Source organism: Dipodomys spectabilis, unplaced genomic scaffold, assembly GCF_019054845.1.
Source record: "Dipodomys spectabilis isolate Male_0828 unplaced genomic scaffold, ASM1905484v1 ptg000363l, whole genome shotgun sequence".
Lineage (NCBI taxonomy): Eukaryota > Metazoa > Chordata > Mammalia > Rodentia > Heteromyidae > Dipodomys > Dipodomys spectabilis.
This window is the reverse complement of record NW_024871040.1, coordinates 2758594-2776276: the sequence shown is the minus strand read 5'-3', so window position 1 is coordinate 2776276 and position 17683 is coordinate 2758594. Positions and strand designations below refer to the sequence as shown.

At 46.8% G+C, this 17683-nt stretch overlaps 1 protein-coding gene across 6 annotated transcripts in view; it reads left to right on the top strand.

Moving 5' to 3' along the window:
- Med15 (mediator complex subunit 15) overlaps window positions 1–17683 on the top strand; it is a 63919-nt gene that overhangs the window by 41071 nt on the left and 5165 nt on the right. For 2 of the 6 annotated variants that reach the window (XM_042666141.1, XM_042666145.1), the window contains 6 exons: window positions 92–121; window positions 2334–2546; window positions 4430–4671; window positions 5930–6253; window positions 7693–7821; window positions 14071–14190. In XM_042666141.1, coding sequence (XP_042522075.1) covers window positions 92–121; window positions 2334–2546; window positions 4430–4671; window positions 5930–6253; window positions 7693–7821; window positions 14071–14190 — 1058 coding nt within the window. The remainder of the gene's footprint in view (window positions 1–91; window positions 122–2333; window positions 2547–4429; window positions 4672–5929; window positions 6254–7692; window positions 7822–14070; window positions 14191–17683) is intronic. The other 4 variants (XM_042666142.1, XM_042666144.1, XM_042666143.1 and 1 more) reach the window with 4 other exon arrangements.

The following is a 17683-nucleotide window of genomic DNA, read 5'->3' as shown; positions in this document are numbered from 1 at the left end:
CTGAGTTTAAGCCCCGGGACTGGCAAAAAAAAAAAAAAAAAAAAGGTAAATAAGACTGCTAACTTGATTTTTTTGTGTGTGTTTTCTATAGATAACAAGAAATCGCAAGCTTCTGTCAGTGGTAAGAGTTTTTCCTTTTGAACTAAAGTATTTTCAGAAAGCCTCAGATTTAGAGTGGCAGGAATGCTTCATGTGTCTGAGCAAACTTGTTACTAGAGGGGAATAGTCAAAGGATTCAAAAAAAATGACCAGCCTCTCCCAGCCTTTGCTCTACCCTGTCATATGCAAATTAGTCAGTCAATGCTTCTCCATCCCATGTCCTCCAGCAAAAGATTATACAAACTCACAAAGTTATTAATTCATTACCTAAAAGTTGTGAGCTCTGCCGGGCGCTGGTGGCTCACGCCTGTAATCCTAGCTACTCAGGAGGCTGAGATCTGAGGATCGTGGTTCAAAGCCAGCCTGGGCAGGAAAGACCGTGAGACTCCTATCTCCAATAAACCACCAGAAAACCGGAAGTGGCGCTGTAGCTCAAATGGTAGAGTGCTCGCCTTGAGCTGAAGAGCTGAGGGACAGCGCCCAGGCCCGGAGTTCAAGCCCCACGACCGACAAAAAAAAAAAAAAAAAAAAAGTTGTGAGCTCTCTGGAAGAGAACTATCATGATACATTTAGTGTAATAATATATAGTAGCATGTCATACAGAATAGCTTTGAATTCACTTCCTCAAGTTAGAAAATTTGTGAGTTCAGAAATCTTTCTACTTTAATTTCAAGATTCTTTTTTTTTTTTGGGGGGGGGTCTGGTCATGGGGCCTGAACTCTGGGCCTGGGCGCTGTCCCTCAGCTCTTCAGCTCAAGGCTAGCGCTACCACTTGAGCCACAGCGCCACTGACAACTTTTTTCTTTTTGCTTATGTGGTGCTGAGGAATCGAACCCAGGGCCTCAGGCATGCAAAGCAAGTGCTCTACCACTGAGCCACCTTCCCAGCCCTAATTTCAAGATTCTTGTTGGTTTGTTTTAGTCTTTGTTTTTAGTGCCAGTCCTAAGGGCATGAACTTAGGGCTTGGGCACTGTCCCTGTGCTTGTGTGCTCAAGGCTAGCACTTTACCACTTGAGCCATAGCTCTACTTCTAGATTTTTGGTGTTTTATTGGAGATATGAGTGCCATGGGCTGGTTTTGAACCACAATCTTCAGATTTCAGCCTCTTGAGTAGCTAGGTTTACAGGTATAAACCTCTGCTGCCCACATAATTTCAAGATTTTATCATATAAAAGGAGTTATGTCAATTGATCTCCTGTTTCTGCTTACTGAGCTGCAGATACAGGCTTGCTGGCAATTCTGTAGACTGTCAGATATGGCTCAATGTTAGAATGCCTGCTTGCCTAGTATGCAGAAGGCCATGAGTTCAAACCCCAACAACGCATAAATAAGTAAACAAACAAACAAATAAATGGTGTCATAGGTTGTATGGCTGAAAATGCTGGATGCTCGTGTCTGTATAGGCCAGTGCTAACCAAGGCTGGACAAGACCAAGTACATGAGGTCTAGAGATTGCCGGGCTTTGTGAAGGATAGGATCACTGGGTACTACCTAATTATGTGGTGAGGCAACCCAGCTAAGACACACTTACCTATAGGTAACTGCTATGAATTGTGATGATGGTATCATGTTCCTTGTCCTTGGTTGTGGCATTGCTCACTGAGCTGAGTATGTTGCCCTGAGGCTTGTACACACAACTTTTCCTCAGTGCTCTGTGGAGCCCTGTCATAAACCCCCCCTTCCCACCCCCCACACCCCTGCCCCGGTAGCCTGTCTGGTATGCTCCTCTTAGTATAGAGCCATATTGGGGCTGTGTCCTGCAAAGATTTGGCAGAAGAGGTAGTGCCTAGTTATATCAGCCTACTTGTGAAGAGTATCTGTCTGGCCCCTCCTGCTTCCCTGCTCTTGCCTGTGTGATTACCCAGTAGGAAAGCTGGATAGCCAGGATGAGCATGGCTGCTAATTGCATTAAAAGCCTCTGTCCAACTTTTAAGTTATTTGTGCACACATCAGAGGAATTGTCACTCAGTATTAGGACTTTGTTACAGGCTTATCAGGGGTACAGGGTATATTCTCAACTCTCAGGAGGTTCATGTTTTGACAGCAATGACTGACATGCCCAGAGTCCTAGTTTCAGTATTTGGGAGGCTCCAGGATTCTGACTTTTGCCACTTGGGATTTTTGAGTAGATGAAGTCTGTGGGTTGGAGGAGGTCTGTGCCCCATCAGCCTCATACATGTGAGCCTGCCCAGTTCAAGGTGTTGTCCTATGACACTGTGCCCTTGTTTCCATAGATCCAATGAATGCACTGCAGAGCCTGACTGGTGGACCAGCTGCAGGAGCTGCTGGGATTGGCATGCCTCCTCGAGGCCCAGGACAGTCATTGAGTGGAATGGGTGGCCTTGGGCCTATGGGACAGCCAATGCCCCTCTCAGGGCAGCCACCACCTGGGACCTCGGGAATGGCTCCTCACAGCATGGCTGTTGTGTCTACAGCAACTCCACAGAGTGAGTACCGTTCTTCCTGAAGAATTTGCTACTTTTTTGTTTACAGTGGTATTGAGAAAAATGGAGAAGCCTCATGTATTATGTGTGATGGTTATAGAGAGAAAAAACTTTTAAGTCCTCTTTGAGCTACCAGGAGGGTTGAGTGATACTGAGCTTATCCTGCAAGGTAAGGGTGGGGGAGGGAAGACTTGTTATGAGGCTGAGGAGGGCTTGTATTTTGTTACTGAGATAGAAACATTGCATTTCAAGGGACTCAGCCATCAATCAGTGCCACGAAGGGTCCCATATCCCCACAGCCTTGTCCTGAAGGATGTCTCTTTTGACATTGCTCCTGCCCTTGAGTCAGTGCTGGCTGTGGCTCACAGCCATGCCTTCATCAGGCTCTCTTTCCTTAAAGGAAGGAGGTGTTTTGTCTTCTTTATCCTCATTATCCCTGCACACTGTGCCTTGGCTAGAAGTAAGCTGGCTTTCTTTTTATCATCAGTTTCTTTTTCTTTTTTTTTGTCAGTCATGGGGCTTGAACTCTGGGCCTGGGCACTGTCCCTCAGCTCTTCAGCTCAAGGCTAGCACTCTACCACTTGAGCCACAGTACCACTTCTGGTTTTCTGTGGTTTTATTGGAGATAAGAGTTTCATGGACTTTTCTGCCTGGACTAGCTTTGAACCATGATCCTTAGATCTCAGCATCCTGAGTAGCTAGGATTACAGACGTGAGCCACTTGCTCCTGGCATCAGTTTCAATTTTATAGTAAGAAATGATTTTGAAATGTATTGGTTTAGGGTACCCATATGATGCCAGTTGCTGGTTGGCTCATCCCTATAATTCTAGCTACTCAGAAGGCTGAGATCCAAGGGTGGAAATTCAAAACCAGCCATTAAATTCTTATCTCTAGTTAACTACCAAAAAACCAGAAGTGGAGCTGCAGCTCAAGTGTCAACTTCGAGTGAAAAAGCTAAGGGCCAGTGCCCAGGCCCTGAGTACAAATCCTAGTATTCACATGCACACATACACAAATGCTCACATGAGTAATTCTCCTAAAACTGTCCTAAAGCACTTAGTCACAAGTTGAATGATGAAGCTCTGGTATCCTGCCCATACTCTCCCCAGCCTGACCCTAGCCCACATCCTGTTTTTAACTTCTATGAGACCTGGTCTACTGGGTGGCACTAGCTGAAAGTTGAAGTGGTTCTCAACTACATCCTGTTGCTCTCTGTTAGAGACCCTCTCTACACTGACTCCTTGCCTTTCGATCTTCCTGAAAGGGATAGTGGTACCCAGGGAGTGTTTCTCCCTAATGCCTTCTGTAAACACCAACACACAATTAAGGTCAATTCAGGCCTTTATCCAGTGTCCAGACTTTGTGACAGACTTTGCCAGAGAGTCTCAGAGAGCAGGCTTAGCTGGGTGCTGGTGGCTCAGACATATAATGCTACTCAGGAGGCTGAGGGTTACAGTTTGAAGGCAGCCCAAGCAGGAAAGTCCATGAGATTCTTACCTCCAATTAACTACCAACAAAAGCCAGAAGTGGAGCTGTGACTCAGGTGGTAGAACACTAGCCTTGAGCACAAAAGGTCAGGGATAGTACCCAGACCCTGAGTTCAAGCCTCAGGACTGACATACAAAAAAGAAGCAGGCCTGGAGACACTGGTGGTCTCTATGTGACACTGGTTAGCTGTGGTAGAAAGTTACATAATCAGCTCAAATAACACTTTCTACCTGATCGCCCTGTCTGATAAATGAGAGTTATTGAGGATTTTGTTTGCTTTTTGCTTTTAACTGCCCTCAGCAGCCTGAGAAGCTGTGACAGTGACCTTGCCCTGTAGTTCAGGCAGTCTGTGCGGTGGTCTAGGGCTGCATCTCTTAAGTCTGGATCTCTTTTCCAGCCCAGCTCCAGCTCCAGCAGGTGGCGCTGCAGCAACAACAACAGCAGCAGCAGCAGCAGTTCCAGCAGCAGCAGGCTGCACTACAGCAGCAGCAGCAACAACAGCAGCAACAGTTCCAGGCACAGCAAAGTGCTATGCAGCAACAGTTCCAAGCAGTAGTGCAGCAGCAACAGCAGCAGCTTCAACAGCAGCAACAGCAGCAGCAACACTTGATTAAGTTGCATCATCAAAATCAGCAACAGGTACTAGGTTTCCCTGTTCCCACAGTGAGTCTCTGTCTTGAAGTTCATGAGCCCAGAAAGTTGTCAGCCTCAGTACTAGATGTGGGGAACTTAAGCTGTCCCTCCTCCATGGGCTTCCTGAAAAATATGGGACAGAAGATACTGTACTGTCTTGGGAAGAGGATGCTACATAGTTCAGAAGGTTCTCTCAGATAGCCCTTGGCTCTGGATTGCAGACCTGCCGTATGCCAGGAGAACTGGAAGTCTTTCATATTAAGAGTTAGCTCCCACCTGTAATCTTAGGAGGCTAAGACCTGGAAAGATCATAGATTAAGCCAGCCTGAACAGAAAAGTCCACAATACTGTATCTCCAATTAACCAATAAAAATACTAGACTGGAGGCATGTCTCAGGTGGTTGAGTACCAGGCTGTGAACAAGAAAGCTAAGCAAGCTCATAAGACCCTGAGTTCATGCCCCAGAATGGGCATGAGAAAAAAGGAAAAGAAAAAACAAAGACACTAACTGAAGCAAGAAGAGCAAGAAGGAATTCTGAGATTCAGTTTTCTTCAGAGAATATATATGCGTTCAGTTTTGTTTCTGCTGCTCTTTGGTACAATACCAGTTCAACTCTCCAGCTGTTTGTTAGGTCAGTGGCAATGTCATCTTAGGGATCTTGCTGGCCAGAAGCTGCTTTGTCTTCACATGGCTTGTGTTCAGAAGTTAGACATGTTCAGTGTCTATCCTCTTGGAAGGTTGAGGGAAGAAAGCCCCAAAGGGGCCTGCTGGTCCTTGGATCTTAGCAATACCTCTCCCAGAGCTGACAGTGTTTGCTCGCTGTCCTCATCCTATAGAGCAGACTTTGAGATCCTCACAAGGCTCATACTGCTGACTTCTCACTCTACTCCAAAGTAGCATTAGAAGAATTCTGCAGCTTCTAGCCCACCTGCTATGGCACTGTACCTATTATTTTACCTCTTACGAACCTTAGATATTTCTCTTGAACCATCCCAGAGACAGACCAGTCTCTATTGTCCAGGGCACAGGCACACACTTGATGTGTCTTTCATGACTGGAAGATGGCTGGCGTGGTCCTCAGAGGCACAGAGCCCTTGTGGTAAATGTGCTTCCCTCCCTGTGTCAGAGGTCAGCCAGGCAGGCCTTCCTGAAAACTGAATTTATGCCTCCAACTGGACTCTATGGGATCGAGGATGGCATAAGGAGCAGCTGAAGCCCCAGAGGCTTATGGGTAGTAACCCAGTGCTATTATTCTCTTTTTAGATACAGCAGCAGCAGCAGCAGTTGCAGAGAATGGCACAGCTGCAGCAGCAGCAGCAGCAACAGCAGCAAGTGATGCAGGCCCAGCCTCCAATACAACAGCCTCCAATGCAACAGCTGCAGCCTCCTCCTTCCCAAGCCCTCCCACAGCAGCTGCCACAGTTGCATCACCCACAGCACCACCAGCCTCCGCCACAGACGCAGCAGCCCCAGGTTGCTCAGAACCAACCACAACTCCCGCCACAGTCACAAAGCCAGCCTTTGGTTTCACAGGCTCAAGCTCTCCCTGGACAGATGTTGTACACTGCTCAGCAGCAGCTGAAATTTGTGAGTACCTAAGGTCCACTGTGGAGCACATGCTTCTCTCCTCATGGTGTCACATATAATCAGTGGCTCTGTTAGCAGCAGTTCTACTAAGGCTAACTTGAGTTTAGGAAGGTTTCTTGCTGCAGTGGGCTTGGGGAGCCCCTCCCCAAGCCAACCCTCATATCTGGCTCCATAGTACAGGCCAGCAAGAGAGATACTTCCACATGCTACACAGAGATTCACAGATATGTGGCTATGTGGAAAGTTGTAGTAGTGTCCATTGGGCATTAAGACGGTGATGGTTAGATTGATATATAATCGCACCACGTGGGAGGATGTGCTGGGTATCAGGCGTCCATAGTGCTTTACTTGTTGCTGGGAGCTATGTTCTATGCCAAGATTTATTTTTATTTTTATTTTTATTTTTTTTTGTGTGTGTGTGTGCTGGAAATTGAAATCGGGGTCTCATGTAAGCTAAGCATGTGCTTTTGCACTGAACTACACCTCCAGCCTTGAGCCAGGTTCTTTTAGCCTTGTCATTACCATATTTTTGAGAGGCATATTCACACAAAATACTATTTATTTTCAATCTCATTGTACATCTGTGTACAAAACGAGTCCTATTTTAACAAAGGACAGAATATTGCCACCAAGCAACAAGGTCCATTTGAACATCTTTTGAGCTACTCTGAGTTTTGCCCTTTTCTATTTGTGATTCATTGAATGGCATGAGGACAAGGGCCTTGCCTGAGCTGAGTGAGAGGCCTTGCAGAGGCACAACATCCTGGGGTGTAGTGAGGAATGGATATGGTCCCTTACTTGTCACCTGAACCTTTGTGAGCTTCTTGGTGGGCTGTGCTTCTTGTGGGGATTGGTTCTGGCATCCACAAATGTCTAGGGAGGAGTTCCCTATTTGCACCTGGCCAGTGTGAGTCCCTTGTGGAGACTTCTCCACGTGGAGGTCCCACAGTTGTCTGCTTTTCCTGCCTCGCTCTGTTGCCACATTCATCTTTCCAGCTCAACCTGCTACAGGCTGGCAAGCCCTAGTTTCCTTCAAGGTGTCTGGGCTCTGAATGAGGCTCTTGTGAACTGTCTGTGTTTGACCAGAAGGATGAGTGAGCTGGGCTGTGGACTTAGCTTTGGAAACCATCGCTTTGCTCCCATGATGGTTGGTGTGATGAGTATATAGAGAATCCCAGTGGAGTTCTCAGTGCTGAATCCCAGTGCAGTCTCTCTCCAGAGTTAGGAAAGTGGGGCTTGGCCTTGCAAACTTGATATTTCTGATTACTTTATGGGACCAGGAATGGAAAGTAAAGTGACATCATAGTCTGAAATCGTGATAGTATCATCCCCCACCTCAACAAAAGGCTTATCAGTTCTCACAGCTCCCACACAGGTAGTGGGTGCCCTGCTCGCTGCCCTGGGTAGCTCCAAGTTGCATTCTCCATTCCTCCCTCAAGGTCCGAGCTCCGATGGTGGTTCAGCAGCCGCAGGTGCAGCCCCAGGTGCAACAGGTACAGCCTCAGGTGCAGCAGCCGACAGCAGTGCAGACAGCTCAGGCTGCCCAGATGGTGGCTCCCGGAGTCCAGGTGAGGGCCTTGAGAGCCAAGGGCTTCTTTAGTCACTAGCAGGTACATGTGCAACCAAGCACAAAGCTCAACAATGAGGGTCCTGGTTGGATTAGGGGCCACATTGGTAGTATGGGGTCCTCTTCCCCTTAAACTCTACAAGATACTCCTAAGGTCCTCAGGGTAGCTAGCTCTGCTCAGGTCCAACTGGGACCTAGTAGTTGCATAGTGCATGTTGTTCCCACTTCCTTGGGCTCCCATCATCTTTGCCTCCTTTCTATTACCCTGAGAGGTGATTAGAGATGAGTACCAACTTCAACTTCCCTCAGCTTCCACTGAGCTAACTGGGGTCAAAGGCAACTTTCTAGAAACTAGGAAGAAGACAGGAATAGCACTAGGCATCTGGCTTCAGAATGCTTGCATGAGCATGTGCTGCAGCAAGTAAATGAGAGAGGGCATCAGAAGCTTGCCCACCACTAGAGACTCCAGTACCTTGTGGGAAAGGTGTGCACTGCCCTCATGTTGCTAATTGGCTTGCCCCATTCTCTGAGTGTTAGATACCTTTGGGACAATGGAATGCAGGAAGCTTTGCTTCCTGTGGGTTAGTTTCTTCAAGATGTAGCATATCTTGTGTGTCAGATGTCATTTCACAGCGGAGATGTAAGCTTGGTGACAGCCCTTCGCTCCCACTTTACCATTTAGTCTCTGGGACATAGTCCCAAGAGAAGCATATTGATGAAGGGGGCTGAGGTAACTGGCAGCTTCCTGTATCACCTGCTCAGATGTGGCTTTGTGTGAAACATAAAACAGATTTGAGCTTTGTGGCCAGGGCAAGCTAACCCCATGTGCTACTGTAGTATAGGGTATGTCCTTAGGCATTGGAGAGGCAACTTCTTTTGGTCTGTGCAGAAAAGGATGTGGCATGTGTTTCAAATCGGTTCAGTAGTGGAACATTGTGCTTGTCCTGCCAGTGGAAGTTATTCCCCTTATTCTTCATGACCTTCCTCCCTACTTCATGGATACCTCTGTACCTCTGTTCTGACCAACTAGGAAAAGGAGCAGCTCTTTTCTGGTCTCTTGAGTATTCGAAAAGTAGGCAGCTAAGTAATGGGCAGTGTACAGCTAGCATGTTCACAAGCTGCTAGCTTGAAGTGTGTGACCTGTGGCGTGGCTGGTATCTCATCAGCTACCAGATGCAGGATGCTTCCTTCTGTGTGTGCTCAGAATCCTGTACTAAAACCAGTGTGTAGGGCACTGCTCTTCCAACCTGCGTGCTCCATAATTCCCTGCTTCAGGTGGAGGCCTGTTCTGCTAGCATAGGGCCAAGTCTAGGCAAGTCACCTCTGGAGCACATGCCTTGTGCAGTGTTGAGGGTTAATGGCAAGTGAAGCCAAGGTGGCTTCAGTCCTCTCTGTTCAGATGGGGACCATAGAAATATTGCAGGTCTAAGAGAGGGAGAATTTTTTTTTCTTTTTTTCTCTTCTTTTTTTTTTTTGGTTGGCTGTGGGGCTTGAACTCTGGGCCTGGGCACTGTCCCTCAGCTCTTCAGCTCAAGGCAAGTGCTCTACCACTTGAGCTACAGCGCCACTTCTGGCTTTCTGGTGGTTTTATTGGAGATAGGAGTCTCATGGTCTCTCCTGCCCGGGCTGGCTTTGAACCGAGATCCTCAGATCTCAGCCTCCTGAATAGCTAGGATTACAGGCGTGAGCCACCAGCGCCCAGCAAGAGGGAGAATTTGCTTTATTTCCAAGTGGGTTTGGATCTTTTATATGTATACCAGTAATAGGACTTGAATTCTGTGTCTTACATCTTTCCTCAGCTTTTTCACTCAGCTGGCACACTACCACTGATCCATACTTCCATTTCCAGCTTTTTGCTGACTGATTAGAGAGGTTTTGCTGCCCAGGATAGCTATGGACTTTTGATTCTCAGTTCCCAGCCTTTTGAGGAGCTAGGATTATAAGTGTGAACCATTGGTACGCAGTGTGAGTTTGGATTTTTGACAACTGCATCATCAGTGTTTTAAGGAGCGTGGTCCAAGGCCCTGTGGCACACTGTGCCTTGGGTTGTTGGCAGTGGGATTCCTAAGCACTGGTGGCAGAAGCTTCATTAATTCTCAAAGTCCAAGAACAAGTTATATCCATCTATGTTTGATTTTTAGTCCAGATTGTGACCACCTCAAGATTCAGTTTTCCTGAAGGCTTTCTTACAGTTCTTTATCTTACAATGTCAGTTTAGTGAAGCTGGTTGACCAACCTTTCTTTTGTTTTTATAGTAATGGGATTTGAGCTCAGAGATTTGCACGTGATTGGCAAGAGTTCCAACCGTCACAATACTGTTCTACTAAAAACAAAGTTCTGGGCTGGGAATGTGGCTTAGTAGTAGAGTGCTCACCTAGCATGCATGAAGCCCTGGGCTCAGTACCACACAAACAAGAAAAGCTGGAAGTAGTACTATGTCTCAAGTGGTAGAGTGCTAGCCTTGAGCAAAAGCAGCTCAGGGACAGTGCCTAAGCCCCAGGACTGGCTAAAATTAAATAAATAAATGAATGAATGAATGAATGCAAGCTTCTGGAGTATAGCTAGTTTGCTTAGGTTTGAAAAGTCCTCTTTGCATTCATGGCCTTCCATTTAAACCCAGCTTGCCATAGTTGGAGAACTGCTCTGAGCCATAAACCTTAACAAATGTGTAGTAACTACAGAAGAAAGTGGAGAGAAATATGAGAAGCAGCCTAGAATAGAAGAAACTGTTCAATGTCCTTTCTGAAGTCTTATTTTCATGTACTGTCTTCTACATTAATATAGAGTAAAATGTTTTCTTGAATATTACTTAGCTTTCTGTTACTGTAACAAAATACCTGAGATGAGAAATAGAGAGAGAGGAAAGATTTATTTCAGCTCACAGTTTTGAAGCTTTCAGTGCATTGGTCTCTTGGCCCCTTTGCTTTTGGACTGGTGGTGAGCAGCATATGGCAAGAAGCATATAACTTCATGGTAGCCAGGAAGCAAAAGAGAGCATATAGACTTTATTCCACAGTTGTCTTCAAGGTCACACTTCCAATGACTCAAAATCTACTAACTCCCATCTCTTAAAAGGTTTCTACCAACTTTCAGAAATGCCAAGTTGAGAGCCAAACTTTAAAAAACTTAAAAAAAAAATTTGTTTTGCACAACTAGAGGTTGAACCCAAGACCTTTGTATGCTAACCAGGCATTTTATTATACCTCCAGCTTAGGATCAAGCTTTTAGTACATGAGCTCCAGATCCCAGTAATAGTATCCTGTAATTAATCTCTTGCCAACATCATCATCATCATCATCATCATCATCATTGTTATCCTGAGACTTGAACTCTGGGTCTGGGCATTGTCCTTGAGCTCCCTTTGCTTAAGGCTAGTCTCTACCACTTGAGCCACAATACCACTTCTGGCTTTTTCTATGATTAATTAGAGATAAGAGTCTCACAGACTTTCCTGCCCACGCTGGCTTTGAACTGTGATCCTCAGATCTCAACCTCCAGAGTAGCTAGTCACCGGCTCCTGGCTCCAGTCAACATTAGCTTGTTTTTTTTTTTTTGTTTTTTTGGGGTTTTTTTGGGTCCAGTCATGGGGCCTGAACTCTGGGCCTGGGCGCTGTCCCTCAGCTCTTCAGCTCAAGGCTAGCGCTCTACCACTTGAGCCACAGCACCACTTCTGGCTTTTTTCTTTTTGCTTATGTGGTGCTGAGGAGTCGAACCCAGGGCCTCATGCATGCAAGGCAAGCACTCTACCTCTGAGCCACCTTCCCAGCCCTCAACATTAGTTTGAATGACTGTAATATACTGTGAATGTCTCCTGCAGTCCTTAAGTGTTTTCTTCTTAGAATCTCCCCCCTTCTACCTGATAGCCCTGTTTGAACTCAGGGCCTCACCCTCCTTTTTGTTCATTTCTAATACTCTACCACGTGAGCCATTATTCCAACCTAGCTAGTTAGCTAGAGATGGATTCTCCCAGACTTTGTGCCCAGCCTGGCTTTGAACTGTAAACCTCCAGAATTTAGTCTCCTGAGTAGGTAGGATTACAAGTGTGAGCCACAGATGCCCTCTGCATTCTTTTATTTATTGATTGATTGTGGTACTAGAGTAAGAACTCAGGGCTTCACACTTGCTGAGAAGCTCTTTCCTGCTGAGTCATGACTTCAGTCCTATTTTGCACTTATTTTTGAAATAATCTCTCACTTCCTGCCCTGTTATGCACTTGTACTGCAGTCCACCTGTTTTAAGCTTCCTGTTGTAGATGGGATGAAAGATATACTTCACCATCTCTAGCTTCCCTTTCTTGAGATGTAGATGCCATCTCAAGGACTTGTCTCCCTGAGCTAGCATCAAACCACAATCCTGTTCTCAGTCACCCAAGTAGCTAGGATTTCAGGCATACAGTTTGGCCCTATTACAAGTGATGGATGTATTAGTACATAGTTCTTAGAAGCAAGTCAGAGGTGCCAGTTGCTGGTGACTCACACCTGTAATCCTAGCTACACAGGAAACTAAGATCTGAGAATCACCGTTCAAGCCAGTTCAGGCAGGTAAATTCATGAGCCTCTTATCTCCAGTTAACCACCAAAAAGCCACAAGTAGAGCTGTGGTCCAAGTAGTAGAGCCCTATCCTTGAGCAAAAAAGTGACATTGCTTATCCCCTGAGTTCAAGCCTCAGGACCAACCTCAGTACTGGCACCAAAAAAAAAAGAAAAGAAAAAGAAAAAAAAGAATTAGCATTGACCAGATGTCTTATCTGATATTATTTGTGTAGTTGCTAAAGGAGTGGAGAGGGAGTATTACATCACCTGCAGAAAGATTTACTAGGACCCAAGAGTATGTGAAAACAGCTAAGCTAAGTCACAGGTTTCAAAGAATTACCATCAAAGAAAGACATCTGTTACAAATGTACATGTGGCATAGCTGGCTGGCGGTTATCCTCTAGTTGGGCCTAGGCCATCCACAGAGGACCCCTCTGTCTTCCCTCTGAGCCTTTCTGAACAGTGGACATAGTAGGGAGATCTTTTCTAGATAGCTGTGGCCTGGGAGTAGTGAAATATTATCACTTGACAATGAGTTACTGCTTGATGACTGCATGGCTCCTCTGATCCACTAAACGTTGATGTGTTTTCTTCTGTAATTTCTAGTCGCAAGAAAATGAACTTTCCCTGTCAGGAATTCTCCCTTTTTAAATAAACCACTCAACTTTAAAGTAGATTTATATTTTTATTCCTTCTTAATTTTCTTCTTCCTGGGTAACATTCATGTTCACCTCTTGTACCACTTGACTTCCAGTTCTTCTCCCTTCGAAAGAGCTCTGTAGATGGATTCCTGACTGTGGCCACTAGTTTTAAGTGGATATCCCACATTTCTGTCAGGAGCCCAGGAGAGAGTTTTAGCCCCTCCTGCAGTGCAGGCAGTACCCTCACACCCCTTCCAGTCTCCTTTGTTTCTGAAATGGTAGTGGGCCCTGCTTTCCAGGGACTGGGCTCTACCCCTAGAACTGGAGTAAGGGTGGCAGGACCCAGAGCCATGGCAAGTGCAGCCTGTCTTGTCTTTATAGTTGAAGAAGTAGAAACTGATGGGAGATTATCCTAGTTGGTACTGGAGTTCCTGCTTCTATAGTCATCTTTGATGCTTAGGAACAGATCTGACTGGTATCCCTGTGGAGGAGAACTTCCTCATAATAGAGAAAGCCCACCAGGTAGAGGTCCAGACTCTCCTGCCATCCCTGACTTCTCCTGTTATTAGTTATGAAGGAAACCAGTTCTGCTATAATCACCAGGACCAATAGTCCTTGGAGGAGACAGGATTTGGGTTTGGTATGGTAATAAGACTTATCTGGGCTCCTTTCCTATTTCAGTAATGGCTGACTTTTCTCATAGCAAGCCTTGTTGGCATGTACTCTTTCCAAATCTGTCCCAAGAGCCTGGTCTCCCAGAACTGCCTCAGTCCTGGAGGGCTATGGGTCACAGGATTCTGATCTGTGGCCAGGACAACCAACAAAGGAGTGTGGCCAGTAAGAAAGAAAGGTCTGGATGCAGCATTCTTGGTCACTTCTACATTCCTGATGTCTAGCTGCACCTGGAGATGCTGTAACCTGGAACACATCAGCAAGCCTCCCCTCTTTGTGGGCTGCCTGAGCTGCCCAAGGGTGCCTTACTTTGGCCTTCTTCCTTGAGAGTCTGCACAGCCCTACCTGCCATGCACTGTGATTCTTGTTGCGATCACCTTGTCTGTTGTCCCTCTGTCCTCAAAGATGATTGCTGAAGCCTTGGCCCAAGGTGGGACGCACGTAAGAGCCCGGTTCCCGCCCACCTCCACCATGTCTGCCATCCCGTCGAACTCCATCTCTTTGGGCGGACAGCCCACAGCACAGGTATTTACGGGCCGGGTGGCGCACAGGGCTCGGCCAGGAGCTTGGGGTTCCTCTGAGCGCCTTTGTAAAGCGCACCTGTCATCATTGGTGACTTCCTTCATGGTGGCTTTCAGAGTGCCAAAGCAAGTATCATAATTTTTTTGTTTGTTCAAGTAAGGCTAAACCCAGCTGGTATTTCTTGAGGGGCTATGAATAAATCTGGGGTTTTGTGGGCTTTGGGGGCTTTTTTTCTTCCTAGTTTAAAATAGTCATAGTACTGCTATTTTCATAGTAAAATAAAACAAGCCATGCAAATAATTTGGCTTTCTAGAACTGTGCTATCTAATCCTGTGGTCACAATGTATAGCTACTTGCACTTAAATTAATTAAAATTAAACTAATAATTCTCATGGCAACAGTTACATTTTGAGTACCTCACAGCTCTATGGGAAAGTGCCTGGCTGCTGAACTGGACAGCACAGATCACAGGCAATGGCCATTGTGTAGAGATGGTGTTGGCCCAGTGGGCAGGGAACTGGATCCACACATGCCTTATGTGGTAGATGTAGCCTCTGGGAACCTTCTACTTTTCAGAGGAATTAATCCCTGGTTTTCCATTATCATGGGAACTTGGACTTGTCCTTGTGTTCTTTTGTTTAACAGTTGTCACCCATGTTCTGTGGGCCTAGTTATTCAGCAGGGCTGAGAATAAGATGGGCTTGAGGTTCTTTCATCATAGAGGCTCTACATTTTAGTGAGTTTATCATGAAAACCTCAAATTTGCCAAAAGACCCTTAAAATTCCTTTTCCTTTGCAGGGAAGTGCTGCTGTAAATCTTTGCCCTTTCCTGAGGGCCTGGCTATAGTCAAACCGTGGGCAGTATGGTGTATAGCCGCCTCCAGAGGAGCTGTGGCTGAGCTCCCCTGGGATTCACAAGTGTCAGGTGGGGCTGTGGAGGGAGTGAATGAGCAGTAGCATAGAAAGCAGGACTTATTTGAGGGGTGACATATGCCAGGCCTTTGTGTTGAGCAGGTTTAGTTCAAACTGAGAAGGGCCCATAACAGAAGGGCTCAAATGAAACTCAACACCTCTGCTTCTCAGTAGGATTCCTCATCAGATCACTCCTGTTGGTCTGATGACATAACCTGGCTGGCCAGGCTTTTGCATGCTCCTGGATGAGCTTCCCCACCTCTGAAGCTACAGATTCCACCAATGCCTGATCTGGATTAGGGTTTTTCTTGCCATATTAAGTTGGGATTGCTCTTCGCCATGTACCTAGTGGCTAGTATTTCCACTGGGATTTCTCACAGGCACCTTGTCCCTCCCACCTGCTTCCAAACTCATTCCCTTCCCAGCCTTCCTGGCCTCCTGTGACATATTAGCAGTGACTTGGTGACTTTCAGCAAGTCACCTCTTTCTGAGCTTCCTTGTCACCTGTGATTTACAGGTGACATGTGCAGGGTTTGTGGCAGGCAATCAAAAGCTCTTTCCTGAAAGATGGGCTCTTTTCATCTTGACTTTTGCTAGCAGCTGTGTCCATGCGTAGGACATTGATAGAACAGAACTGGAGACGGCATGAAGGGCATCTCCCTCCCACCAGGCTCATTGCTCCCATTCCTGGGACTGGGTCTCTTCCCACCACATTTTGCTCATTGGGCTAGTTATGTCTACAGGTGGGTATTGGGGACCATTCTTTAGACCAGATGTCTGCTAGGACTGGGATGACCCAATGCTGGACCCCTGGAGAGCTCTCTAGGACTTCCTATTCAGAAAATGAAAAGGTGCTCTTGAATTGTTTTCCCTCCTGCTGGAAGTCTCTCCCCAATCTCCATCCTTTGGCTGCTTCTGTGCCACCCAGCCCCAGTGAGGTGCAGAGGAAATTTAGGGGACGGATGGCTTCTCAAATGTGTCTGGAGGGGACTCCTGTGTGAAGACATCTATTTGTTAACACATAGGAGGATGCTTTCAGGCTGTGCTCAGGGTGAGGAGAGAAGTATGACCAAGATCCCTCCACAGGGGAAAGATATTTCTCTCTGAGGGCATGACCCTATACAGGCCTGGGTGTTCTGCCTCTTTGAGAGCAACCAGCTGCCCTTCCCCATGTCTTAGATCACAGCCTCATATCTGAGGGAATCTCCTCATCTCCCTCCCTGCCCTGGGAGTTGTTGGTATGTGCCCCAGGCCCTCTGGTTAGGTACTGAGGTGGGAATATGAGGTACACTTCTGGCCGTAGCTCCCCAGCCACAAGGCCCTGTGGGGAATATTCTGCCTCACAAAGAAGCATCAGTCTTTAGCCACAGCCCAGGGCTGATGGTCTCCTGTCTTACAAGGAACAGCTGCTTAAACAGGGACTGGGTACAGGTGAAAGAGAAGGGGTAATAGTATGTCCTGGGACTTGAGAAGGGCTAGGCTAGACTGTTCAATTCTTTATACTCTATATTATTTATTTTCCTTGGTACCATCTGTAATTTTCTGCATGGAAATTTACTACTCTGTAGTTTTTGTGAGCACATGGATTGATTCTTGAGCATATTTTCTAGTGGGGGGACATGTGCCTGCACTAGTGTTCCCAGGACCCAGTTTACCCCAGCACCACGAGTGCGTGTTGGACCTATATGTCAGAAACCTTTTACAGTTATTCAGCTCAACATAGCAGTCCCATGTCTGACGCTAACACAACATGAATCTCCATTCAGAGTGACTAGGCCCAGCAGCTAGAGGCCTGTGTTCTCTTAGTCTTCTTTTCCCCTCCCCTCTCTCTCCCCATCCCTTTTCTGCCTTTTCCCTTCTCCCCTCTTCCTTCCCATCTAGGGTTTTTTTGTGGGGGTTTTTGGTGTGCTTTTTAAAAAAAAATCACAAAGTAATAGAAACGGTTCATTCCATCTGTTCCTCTCACTGGGCCAGTGACTTTGCTTGGGGGCACAGACCCAGCCTTGTGGACAGCACACCTGTGGGGAGAGGGGGTTTGCCCTGTGTCTTGGTGCCGCCTGCCACCCCAGTGCATACAGCATGGGTTGTGAGGAAGCCTCCATTTGCACTCTGGGCATCTCTATCTGGAACTCTAAGTAGAGTCATCCTTAGCTAGCACTCCTGCCATGGTGAAAGTATGAGTGCAGAACTGTGGCCTCAGAAGGCTATGGGCTGGCCCCTCAGAAGGAAGGCTTTGAAGGGGTGCTCAGCAGGTTGTATAATGTGTGGGAGATGCCACCTTGGGCCCTTGACAATCTGGAGTTTTGCAAGGCCTCAGGTTGGTCCCAGTGTGTCAAGGGACTGGCACAGCTATCATCTTGTGCTTTTCTGATGGAAGGAGTAACACATCTATCCCTCCATGCCAGACACTGTGGTTTCAGCTCTTGGGGTTCATGGGTGAAGTTGGTGCTAATAGCGGTGCAAGAGGCCCAATTTGTACCATCTGGGATGCAAACTAGGGAGCAGAGAGCAGCCCTGTACTGTGGACAGGCCCGGCCTCTGAGGAGTCGAGGCCTGCATTTCTGGGGCAGAGTCACATACTAAG